Below are 12,533 nucleotides of genomic sequence, written 5' to 3' on the forward strand. Positions count from 1 at the left end.
CGGGACGTGCTGGACCGTTCACTCATCGATGATTTCCTCCGTTGCCGCCAGGATTCCTCCTCGAGTGCGCCAGGAGGCGCTCGGTGAGTGGGGGGTACTGTCATGTTTGTCATTTATTATCATGTCTTGTCCCTGTGCTCCCCATTCTATTCGTTTCCCTCTGCTGGTCTTATTAGGTTCTTTCCCTCTTTCTATCCCTCTCTCTCCCCCTCCCTCTCTCACTCTCTCGCTCTCTCTTCTCTCTATCGTTCCGTTCCTGCTCCCAACTGTTCCTATTCCCCTAATCATCATTTAGTCTTCCCACACCTGTTCCCGATCCTTTCCCCTGATTAGAGTCCCTATTTCTTCCTTTGTGTTCCGTTCCTGTCCTGTCGGTTCCTTGTTTAGAATTCACCGTGCTGTGATTGTGTATCGCCCTGTCCTGTCGTGTTTTTGCCTTCATCAGATGCTGCGTGTGAGCAGGTGTCTCTGTCAGCTACGGCCTGCGCCTACCCGAAGCGACCTGCAGTCTGTGGCCGCTTCTCCTGTTATTCCCCTCTACAGACTAGAGGATTTCTGTTATTCCCTGTTTGGACATTTCCTGTTAAGGATTCAGGATTTGTCGTTTTCTGTTTGGACTTGAATAAACTCTGTTTCTGTTAAGTCGCTTTTGGGTCCTCTTTCACCTGCATGACAATATCATCTTTGTGGCAGCTAGCGTTAGCATAGAGGTCACAGTGTGGGACACCGATAGCTTTGCCAGCAGGGTAGGTTGTAGAGGTTTGGCAGCAGGGCAGGTTGTAGAGGCTTGGCAGCAGGGCAGGTTGTAGAGGCTTGGCCAGCAGGGTAGGTTGTAGAGGCTTGGCCAGCAGGGTAGGTTGTAGAGGCTTTTTTAATTTAAATTTTACCTTTATTTTACTAGGCAAGTCAGTTAAGAACAAATTCTTATTTTCAATGACGGCCTAGGAACAGTGGGTTAACTGCCTGTTCAAGGGCAGAACGACAGGTTTTGTACCTTGTCAGCTCGGGGATTTGAACTTGCAACCTTTCGGTTACTAGTCCAATGCTCTAACCACTAGGCTACCCTGCCGCTTGGTCAGCAGGGTAGGTTGTAGGTGAATTGACAGTAGAGTATGTTGTAGAGGCTTGGCCAGTAGGGTAGGTTGTAGAGGCTTGGCCAGCAGGGTAGGTTGTAGAGGCTTGGCCAGCAGGGTAGGTTGTAGATGCTTGGTCAGCAGGGTAGGTTGTAGAGGCTTGGTCAGCAGGGTAGGTTGTAGAGGCTTGGTCAGCAGGGTAGGTTGTAGGTGAATTGACAGTAGAGTAGACTGATGAAATGACCAAAGGGAGTGTGTCTGTCTGTCTGTCTGCCTCTCTGATCTCCTCATACACACAGTCAACCTGCATACAGAACCAATGACAATAGATACATGTTCAGATATGAAAAGAAGTGGAGACCCTCAACCATCAACACGTGCTGTTGGCCACTGTTTTCCTTCCTGTAATGATAACAGACTACAGTAGAATCCCACTGGAGGCTGTAGACTCACACACTCAACCCTTAATGTTTAGTGTACCACCTCCCTGTCTATCACCTCTACACTACAATTTATCATGGAGACACACACACACACACACACACACACACACACACACACACACACACACACACACACACACACACACACACACACACACACACACACACACACACACACACACACACACACACACACACACACACACACACACACACACACACACACACACACACACCCCTCCTTGTATGGCATATATCTCTCACCTCTCCAGTAGGGTCAGGTTGTGTGTTGGAGGAGACTGGTGGTGGTGGTGGTGGTGGTGTTCTCCTGGTTCCTCTCCTCTGTCTGTAGAATAGGAGCAGGACCAGACCTAACACTGTCACCATGACAACCAGACCAGCACTGGTCCACACCATCAGACCTGACCACAGACAGGAGGAGAGACTTTACAGAGTACTGTATATATCATAGATACAGACAGGAGGAGAGACTTTACAGAGTACTGTATATATCATAGATACAGACAGGAGGAGAGACTTTACATAGTACTGTATATATCATAGATACAGACAGGAGGAGAGACTTTACAGAGTACTGTATATATCATAGATACAGACAGGAGGAGAGACTTTACAGAGTACTGTATATATCATAGATACAGACAGGAGGAGAGACTTTACAGAGTACTGTATATATCATAGATACAGACAGGAGGAGAGAGAGTACTGTATATTTACAGAGTACTGTATATATCATAGATACAGACAGGAGGAGAGACTTTACAGAGTACTGTATATATCATAGATACAGACAGGAGGAGAGACTTTACAGAGTACTGTATATATCATAGATACAGACAGGAGGAGAGACTTTACAGAGTACTGTATATATCATAGATACAGACAGGAGGAGAGACTTTACAGAGTACTGTATATATCATAGATACAGACAGGAGGAGAGACTTTACAGAGTACTGTATATATCATAGATACAGACAGGAGGAGAGACTTTACAGAGTACTGTATATATCATAGATACAGACAGGAGGAGAGACTTTACAGAGTACTGTATATATCATAGATACAGACAGGAGGAGAGACTTTACAGAGTACTGTATATATCATAGATACAGACAGGAGGAGAGACTTTACAGAGTACTGTATATATCATAGATACAGACAGGAGGAGAGACTTTACAGAGTACTGTATATATCATAGATACAGACAGGAGGAGAGACTTTACAGAGTACTGTATATATCATAGATACAGACAGGAGGAGAGACTTTACAGAGTACTGTATATATCATAGATACAGACAGGAGACTTTACAGAGTAGATCATAGATTTACAGAGTACTGTATATATCATAGATACAGACAGGAGGAGAGACTTTACAGAGTACTGTATATATCATAGATACAGACAGGAGGAGAGACTTTACAGAGTACTGTATATATCATAGATACAGACAGGAGGAGAGACTTTACAGAGTACTGTATATATCATAGATACAGACAGGAGGAGAGACTTTACAGAGTACTGTATATATCATAGATACAGACAGGAGGAGAGACTTTACAGAGTACTGTATATATCATAGATACAGACAGGAGGAGAGACTTTACAGAGTACTGTATATATCATAGATACAGACAGGAGGAGAGACTTTACAGAGTACTGTATATATCATAGATACAGACAGGAGGAGAGACTTTACAGAGTACTGTATATATCATAGATACAGACAGGAGGAGAGACTTTACAGAGTACTGTATATATCATAGATACAGACAGGAGGAGAGACTTTACAGAGTACTGTATATATCATAGATACCATCAGACCTGACCACAGACAGGAGGAGAGACTTTATCAGGATAAAACATTTCAGTAACTTTCCCCAATCTTCCAGGTTTTCCAGTAATGACCAAATATCTCAGCCCTGTGCTTTACTGTCTAAAGATATCATACTGGTGGATAGTTACCAGGGTCCTCTGGTGGGTTGGTTGGATAGGTCAGTTAATAAGGTAAAGTAAGGTAGGTTGAAAGGTTGGTCAGTTGTTTGATCGGTCAGTTGGTTGGTAGGGTCTGTCAGCTGACAGACAGACAGACAGACAGACAGACAGACAGACAGACAGACAGACAGACAGACAGACAGACAGACAGACAGACAGACAGACAGACAGACAGACAGACAGACAGACAGACAGACAGACAGACAGACAGACAGACAGACAGACAGACAGACAGACAGACAGACAGACAGACAGACAGACAGACAGACAGCTCTTGGTGAAGAGTGACCACTGATATCTCCAGATGTCAGATAGGATGTTGTAGAGAGGTTTGTGAGGGTTGTGGAAGTGTTTGTTGGGGATGTTGTAGAGAGGTTTGATAAGGTTGTGAAAGTGTTTGTTGGGGATGTTGTAGAGAGGTTTGATAAGATTGTGAAAGTGTTTGTTGGGGATGTTGTAGAGAGGTTTGGGAGGGTTGTGGAGAGGTTAGAGGATATTGTAGAGAGGTTTGGGAGGGTTGTGGAGACATGGCGTCTGGAGGAGACAGTTGAGGTTGAAAGCCCTTTGAATTGAGGGAGAGGGAGAGATGTACTTGTAATGTCTGAGATGAGAGATTCATCATACCTGCTCTTGATGAAGAGTGACCACTGATATCTCCAGATACCAGAAACGTTGCGGAGAGGTTAGAGGATGTTGTAGAGAGGTTTGGGAGGGTTGTGGAGACATGGGGTCTGGAGGTGACAGGTGATGATGTAGAAGTGGGAGGAGCTGTGAGTCAATAGAAAGTACAGATAAACACCAATACTGAAACAACTTCATGTCAGGAAACAAGTCAGGAATCCTCACCACAATTATCTATTGAGAGTGAACTTACCGTCTGTAACTTTGAGATGAACTTCAGTATAGGTGTCCTTCAATAATCTCTTCACTCCACACCAGTATTTCCCAGAGTCTGACTTCTCCAGTTTAGTTATGGTCACAGTGAAAACTCCATTTATTGTGTTCAGGATGGAGAATCTGTCTTTTTTTTTGGTAATTTTGCTTACCATCGCTCTGAATGAGAATATCATTCTTGGTGCAGCTTTCCTTACAGAAATATTTGTCATTGTCCTCTGCCCATGAATAAGAACAGGTGATTTTGATTTGTCCTCTTACGACCCCCGTCACATTAATGCCAGCTGACTGCTGCACAACACACAGAGCTGCAAAAAGAAACACACAGTACAGTCAAAACTGATGACCTGTGATATATCATTTATTCACTTCACTATTTTCACTTCCGGATGAAAAACGTGCCCAAAGTAAACTGCCTGATACTCAGGCCCAGAAGCTAGTATATGCATCCAGGAAGTGGGATTTTTTTATGTTTGCAGTTTTCTATTGAATGCCATTACAGTATCAAATTGCACTTCCTATGGCTTCCACTAGATGTCAACAGTCTTTAGAAATAGTTTCAGGCTTGTATTCTGATAAATGGGGAGTAAGACCACTTTGAATGAGGGGACCCTACAGTGTCCCAGAGTTTTTTCATGCACAAGACCGAGAGCGCGCCTTTCTTGTTTACCTTCTATATTGACTACGTTATTGTCCGGTTGAAATATTATTGATTATTTAGGCTAAACACACCCTGAGGATTGATTATAAACATAGTTTGACATGTTTCTACGAACTTTATGGATGCTATTTGGATTTTTTGTTTGCCTGTTGTGACTGCGTTTGAGCCTGTGGATTAAGGAACAAATGCGCGTACAAAACTGAGGTTTTTGTACATAAACAGGGACTTTATCGAACAAAACAAACATTTATTGAGTAAATGGGAGTCTTGTGAGTGCAACCATATGAAGATCATCAAAGGTAAGTGATTAATTGTATCGCTATTTCTGACTTGTGTAACTCCTCTACTTGGCTGGTAACTGTTTGTAATGATTTGTCTGCTGGGCGCAGTTCTCAGATAATCGCATGGTATGCTTTCGCCGTAAAGCCTTTTTGAAATCTGACACCGTGGTTGGATTAACAAGAACTTAATCTTTAAACTGATGTATAACACTTGTATGTTTTATGAATTTTCATAATGAGTATTTCTGTTTTTGTTAGGTATAGCCGTGGGAGGTAGGGTTGCTAGTGTAACGGATGTGAAACGGCTAGCTTAGTTAGCGGTGCGCACTAAATAGCATTTCAATCGGTTACGTCACTTGCTCTGAGACCTTGAAGTAGTAGTTCCCCTTGCTCTGCAAGGGCCGCGGCTTTTGTGGAGCGATGGGTAACGATGCTTCGTGGGTGACTGTTGTTGATGTGTGCAGAAGGTCCCTGGTTCGCACCCGGGTATGGGCGAGGGGACGGACGTAAAGTTATTCTGTTACACTGAGGGTGATGCAGCACCCCCTGATTAATATATTTTTAATAGTGAACTAGGCCTTTAATGCTCCTGTATGATCTCACAAAAAGGTTAACCAGCAACCCCAACCCAAAACATCTTCCCAAGGCCATGCGGTTAAGGATTAGGTATCGTTTCAGTGAGGTTTAGGGTTATGGTTATGGATAGTTTAAATTAGGTTAAGGGTTCATTTCAGTGAGGTTAAGGGTTAGGGCTAGTTTCAATGAAGTTAAGGGTTAGGGGTAGTTTCAATGAGGTTAAGGGTTAGGGATAGTTTCGATGAGGTTAAGGGTTAGGGATAGTTTCAATGAAGTTAAGGGTTAGGGGTAGTTTCAATGAGGTTAAGGGTTAGGGATAGTTTCAATGAGGTTAAGGGTTAGGGATAGTTTCAATGAAGTTAAGGGTTAGGGGTAGTTTCAATGAGGTTAAGGGTTAGGGATAGTTTCAATGAAGTTAAGGGTTAGGGGTAGTTTCAATGAAGTTAAGGGTTAGGGGTTGTAAGGGTTTTCTGGTGAAAGAGAAGCGGACCAAAAAGCAGCATGGTGGTTATTCATGTTCTTTCATTTATAAAGAAACTACACATGAGATAACTAACAAAAACAACAACCGTGAGAAAACCTAAAACAGTCCTATCTGGTGCAATCACAGAGACAGGAACAATCACCCACCAACACACAGTGAAACCCAGGCTACCTAAGTATGATTCTCAATCAGAGACAACTAATGACACCTGCCTCTGATTGAGAACCATACTAGGCCGAAACATAGAAATTCCCAAAACCTAGAAAAACAAACATAGACTGCCCACCCAACTCACGCCCTGACCATACTAACTAAATACAAAACACAGGAAATAAAGGTCAGAACGTGACAGGGGTAGTTTCAATGAGGTTAAGGGTTAGGGGTAGTTTCAATGAGGTTAAGGGTTAGGGATAGTTTCAATGAAGTTAAGGGTTAGGGATAGTTTCAATGAGGTTAAGGGTTAGGGGTAGTTTCAATGAGGTTGAGGGTTAGGGGTAGTTTCAATGAAGTTAAGGGTTAGGGGTAGTTTCAATGAGGTTAAGGGTTCGGGATAGTTTCAATGAGGTTAAGGGTTAGGGATAGTTTCGATGAGGTTAAGGGTTAGGGGTAGTTTCAATGAAGTTAAGGGTTAGGGGTAGTTTCAATGAAGTTAAGGGTTAGGGGTAGTTTCAATGAGGTTAAGGGTTAGACACACAGAAAGTAAAACAAATCTAAGGGAAGTTTGTTTTGAAGTGTTTTTTCCTATATCTGAGAGATATAAAAAAGATCAGGAAATTATTTAATTTTTCACAAATATTCAGCCCCTTTTTTTGAGGAACACCCTCATCTTGTTCCACTTATCAGGTATCCAGGTAGGGTTGATCTTTTTCCATATCAAGAAGGCATTGTATGAGGACACATCAATGATGTTATGGAATATGACCAGGGGCCAGCAGGCAGTCATCCTCCTGCAGCTGTAAGTTCCAATGACCTTGTCCAGGTTTTCCATGACTCCTTTGTTGTTGTTGTAGTCCAGGATGATGGCTGGTTTCCTGTCCTCGCGATCACTGATCTCAGCCGTTTTGTGCAGTGTGCTCAGGAGGACCACATTCTTGTTCCTCTTCGGGAGGTAAGAAATTAGAGTGGTGGTGGGGGTGAAGGCAAACTTTGATGAGAAGGCCTCTCTCCCCCTTGTTGTGAGGAGTGCAAGGGGGAGCTCAGGCTTGTTCTTTCTAATTGTGCCAACTATGGTGATCTTCCTCTTCAGGAGCTGCTGGCTGAGTTCAATCAGTAGCACACATAATCTCAATTTATCATTGTGTGTGTGTGTGTGTCTTTCTGTTTTTTGTGGTGTGTAAATGATTTTATAACTGATCCTAAGACCATCTTTGTACCCTGTGGTGTACAGCTTCCATGGAAATATGAACAAAGATGATGTTTCACTTTTTCTAATGTTGGGGTCACTCTAGGGGAAAACCATCAGTTAAGGGCTTTTCTCTGCTGTTAAACATAGCGGTGGGTCATTTTTGACCCTTAAGACAACACAAGGGTTGAATCAGCTTGAAAATATATGGCAAGACTTGAGAATGACTGCTAGCAATGATCAATGACCAACTTGTCAGAACTTGAAGAATATTTCAAATTATAATGTGCAAATATTATACAATCCAGGTGTGCAAAGCTCTTCAAGATTTACCCAGAAAAATCACAGCTGTGATGGCTGCCAAAGGTAATTATAACATGTAGTTACCCAGGGGTGTGAATACCTTTTAAATTAGATATTTCTATATTTGATTTTCGATAGAAGTGAGAGAAAAAAAAATCTAAAAACATGTCTTCACATTGTTGTTATGAGGACATGTAACATGTTATGTAGATGGGTGAGCTTTTTTTCATTCAAGCCATTTTGATTTCGGTCTGTAACACAACAAAATGTGGATAAAGTCAAGGGGTATGTCTGCTTTCTGAAGGCAATACAGCTACGGGCATAGACACAATGCACACAAAACGAAATATTTCCTTCAAGCTAGCTAACCAGTGTGGCTAGTATTGGCATTATAATTAATTCACATGGGATTAGCTAAACTGTGTTCGAATATCCATACTGTATACTACATACTTAATGAGTATATGCTACATACTATTAGTTAATTTTAGTATACTGTAAACTAACGGAATCCTTTCAGGTGAGCGGGCAATGCCTGTCTTCCGGAAGTTGATACTGTTGCTATGCAACCTCTTGCTAGCTTGTTAGCATAACAAATTACTAGCTAGACATTTTACGAAGGGTGTGTTCGTAAAGTCAATCTGGAGTTCGCTCTGGGCGTTTGTAAATTCAGAGCGTTGTCAGATTGACTGTTTGTAAATTCAGAGCGTTTAGAGGGCACACTGGACACTCTGGTCGAGGATTAGGTTGATTCTGACTTCACAACTGCAGTCAAGCACCCAAGCTAACAGGCTAACATTGGCTAGCTACTTCCACACATCACTCTGACCATATTACTCGCCCTAGCAGAGCTCGTTAGGCTGTTTTCATATTTTCGTTGGTGACTGTAACTGTGCTACTTTAATTGCACTTTTTCCCCCAACGTTTACTGACACCGGCCATGTTGAGTGTTTGTAAATTCACCAGTTATTCTGCGCTCTGGCACAGAGTAGATATTTAGGAACGCATCAAATTAACAATGTTCATTGAGAATGCACAATGACTATAGCACTTAGCCAAGCTAAGAATGCCTTGAATAATCAAGTCAATAAACGCTGGCTAGTTAGTTAGATAGCATATAGTTAATATACTGCCTGGCAAGTTCAATGTATTTAGTAGCCAACTAACGTTAGGTAGCGAGCTAACATACCGGTACATACTGCTGTAATGATATGCTATGAGGTTCGTAAGGATAGCGTAGCTAACAAATTATCAGCCAAAATAACATGTAATTTATTTGAAAAGTTGTTACTTTATTAAATTTCTTAACATTTGTCATTTTAGTTAAAGGAATTCATTTGTATCCACTCTCGTCGCACTTGGGCTGCATACTTTCCGCCATTTTCTTCATATCCGAAAGGGTGGTGAAGCCACGCCCATTTCCTGAAGAATTGTATTATGGGCCCAAAAAGTACAGAAATAGTGTCCATTGCGTATATACTTCGTATTTTGGTGAATGTAGCACGACATACGGGAACTTTTGGCATACTACCTATATTCATACTATGACCAATAAGCATAGTACATACTCAATTTACATCACAAATAGTATGGTTAGTGAGGTTGGTATGAGTATTACCTTAGTATCCTTATGCACTATATGATCCAGACTGTAGTATAGAAACTGATACAGACATACAAACAGACAGACAGAACTCACCTGAGAGACAGCAAGAGATAACATGGATTATCTGCATTCTGGACAGTTACTCCTCAGTTACTATACTGTTAAAGTTACTTTACTATTACAGTTACTATACTGTTAAAGTTACTTTACTACCACAGTTACTATACTGTTAAAGTTACTTTACTATTACAGTTACTATACTGTTAAATTTACTTTACTATTACAGTTACTATACTGTTAAAGTTACTTTACTATACTACCAGCTAGTTCAAGTCCACAATAGCTTGTCTGTCAGCTATTCATCTATTTGACAGCAGGGTGTTTCTGAAATGCTCTTTCTTCCCCGACTCCTCTCTCTGTCTTCTTCTCTCTCTCTTCCTTTCTCTCCCTCTCTCTTCTTCTCTCTCTCTCTCTCTCTCTCTCTCTCTCTCTCTCTCGCTCTCTCTTCTCTCTCTCTCTCTCGCTCTCTCTTCTCTCTCTTTCTCTCTCTGTCTCTCTCTCTCTATCTCTCTCTTTCTCTCAATGTCAGAGATATGATGGAGGTAGTAATGATTGTTGTGAAAAGGGGTGGGCATTCACCTACACATCCTGTTGATTTCCATGTAGTGACCTCAGTGTCTGCAGGTCTATATGTGCTGCAGAGTGAAACTGGTTCAAACCGGCCGGAGGTTAGACTTCTAAACCACCAGAGAACTCAGCTATCTGTGGTGACTATGTGTTAAAACTGTCAACTTCTCTGTTCTAAAGTTACCATGTTTATTTCAGCAGAGAAGGAACACATTGTTGAGATGATGACAATATAAAGTATCCATCAATATATTTTATGACATTTAATTGATCCAAATACAGTCTTTGTAAATGATCAACTCTACAGATGAGTTTCTGAACAGAAGAAACATCCCTCCTCTTCAACCCAACTCCCCATTAATGAATGACGTCATCACTCAACAGACAAGCTACTGAGATCTCAGTAAACCAACAGAACGACCTCCACAGCGCCCCCTACAGAATGTTATCAGTACTGAGGAATAAATCTACTGTCATCTCCACCACCAGTCGTCTCTCTATTGATCCTGGGGGACGAGGTTACAGTCTAATAAACTACATGTTTCAACTCGGTCAATTCAGGAAGTGAAGTGAAATTCCATTCATGGATTGAAAAGTCCACATGGAAAATAATGGTCATCAATGATAAATTGAATTGTGATTATTTTAATGAATTGAATTCTATTCAATTGGACCCCAGCTCTGGTAATGATAACACTTCAGGTGACCTCTTCTCTTCAGAATACAGACCATAGAATTACATATTAGAACTTAATTACATAATATAACTTCATTACATATTCAAGTATAATTCCAACGTTAGTCAGATTTTAATAGGGATCTCTGTGCTACAGAGTCTATCAGGAGTCAGTAGTTGTGATATTGTTGAGGTTCTGGTCCGATGTTTAGAGTCGAGTGCTGAAAAGGCTGATTGGTAGAGGGCGCGGTCATGAGCAATGCATTCTGGGTCAGCGGTAGACACGGGCTGAGGGGCCACTGCATTGTGGGTGGAAGTAATATTTTCTTCATCCTCACCATCTTTCTCATCATAACCTTTGAGACAGTGAGGAGAATCATGACTGTTACCATTAGGTGAAGACAGAAACACACACACGCATGCGCACCAACACACACACTCTCTCTCTCTCCTCTCTCTCACCTCTTCAGTGCTTCCTGTGTCTGCATCAAGCCTGCTAGAGATTGACCCTGTGAAACACACAATAGACTGTATATTATAACTCTGTGTGTGTGTGTGTGTGTGTGTGTGTGTGTGTGTGTGTGTGTGTGTGTGTGTGTGTGTGTGTGTGTGTGTGTGTGTGTGTGTGTGTGCGTGCGTGCGTGCGTGCGTGCGTGCGTGCGTGCGTGCGTGCGTGCGTGTGTGCGTGCGTGCGTGCAATACTCTTTCCACCCCTGGTGTTTGGTTAGTGATTGATTAGTGATTGATTAGTCCAGTCTGACTGGCTGAAAACAGAACTCATCTGAGAGGATGCAGCAGGTGACAGCATGGAGGATCATGTTCTGACTCCCATGGAATCTACTCCCAAGACGAACTCCAAGATTCACACCACAGCACACTTCCTGCAATACTACAAATAATCAGATCACTTTAACTACAAAAATACACCAACTGTAACCTCTAAAGTACACCTACTGTAAACTCTTAAGTACACCAACTGTAAACTCCAAAGTACACCAACTGTAAACCCCAAAGTACACCAACTGTAAACTCTAAAGTACACCTACTGTAAACTCTAGTACACCAACTGTAAACTCTAAAATACACCAACTGCAATCTCTAAAGTACACCAACTGTAAACTCTAGTACACACACTGTAAACTCTAAAGTACACCAACTGTAAACTCCAAAGTACACAAACTGTAAACTCTAAAGTACACCAACTGTAAACTCAAAAGTACACCTACTGTAAACTCTAGTACACACACTGTAAACTCTAAAGTACACCAACTGTAAACTCCAAAGTACACAAACTGTAAACTCTAAAGTACACCAACTGTAAACTCCAAAGTACACAAACTGTAAACTCTAAAGTACACAAACTGTAAACTCTAAAGTACACCTACTGTAAACTCTAAAGTACACCTACTGTAAACTCTAAAGTACACCTACTGTAAACTCTAAAGTACACCAACTGTAAACTCCAAAGTACACCAACTTTAAACTCCAAAGTACACAAACTGTAAACTCTAAAGTACACCTACTGTAAACTCTAAAGTACACCTACTGTAAA

General features: G+C 41.6%; 1 protein-coding gene across 2 annotated transcripts; it reads right to left on the reverse strand.

The window, feature by feature from the left end:
• Positions 1-687: 687 nt before the first annotated feature.
• LOC124019197 (CMRF35-like molecule 1) lies at positions 688-10,163 on the reverse strand. Of its 2 annotated transcripts, XR_006835749.1 has the most exons (5): positions 9,772-10,163; positions 4,406-4,733; positions 4,156-4,299; positions 1,781-1,938; positions 688-1,377 (listed from the first exon to the last, which is right to left on the reverse strand). XR_006835749.1 is itself a non-coding variant. In XM_046334583.1 (4 exons), the coding sequence occupies exons 1-4, from the start codon at positions 4,635-4,637 to the stop codon at positions 1,060-1,062; spliced, it is 852 nt and encodes a 283-aa protein (XP_046190539.1). In that variant the 5' UTR covers positions 4,638-5,050; the 3' UTR covers positions 688-1,059. The 2 variants fall into 2 exon arrangements, 1 of the variants encoding a protein (XP_046190539.1); XM_046334583.1 differs by lacking the exon at positions 9,772-10,163 and having other exon boundaries at positions 4,406-5,050.
• Positions 10,164-12,533: the final 2,370 nt, after the last annotated feature.

The sequence above is a fragment of the Oncorhynchus gorbuscha genome, unplaced genomic scaffold (assembly GCF_021184085.1).
Source record: "Oncorhynchus gorbuscha isolate QuinsamMale2020 ecotype Even-year unplaced genomic scaffold, OgorEven_v1.0 Un_scaffold_763, whole genome shotgun sequence".
Classification (NCBI taxonomy): Eukaryota; Metazoa; Chordata; class Actinopteri; order Salmoniformes; family Salmonidae; genus Oncorhynchus; species Oncorhynchus gorbuscha.

Excerpts from the sequence above, each read along its gene's own strand:
- LOC124019197 (XM_046334583.1), bottom strand. The coding sequence starts at position 4,637 with ATGACAAATATTTCTGTAAGGAAAGCTGCACCAAGAATGATATTCTCA. Across the intron at positions 1,939-4,155 it reads TCACTCTTCATCAAGAGCAG|GTCTGATGGTGTGGACCAGT; the intron begins GTATGATGAATC and ends GTCTGTGGTCAG. Across the intron at positions 1,378-1,780 it reads AACCTGACCCTACTGGAGAG|GTTGACTGTGTGTATGAGGA; the intron begins GTGAGAGATATA and ends TTCTGTATGCAG.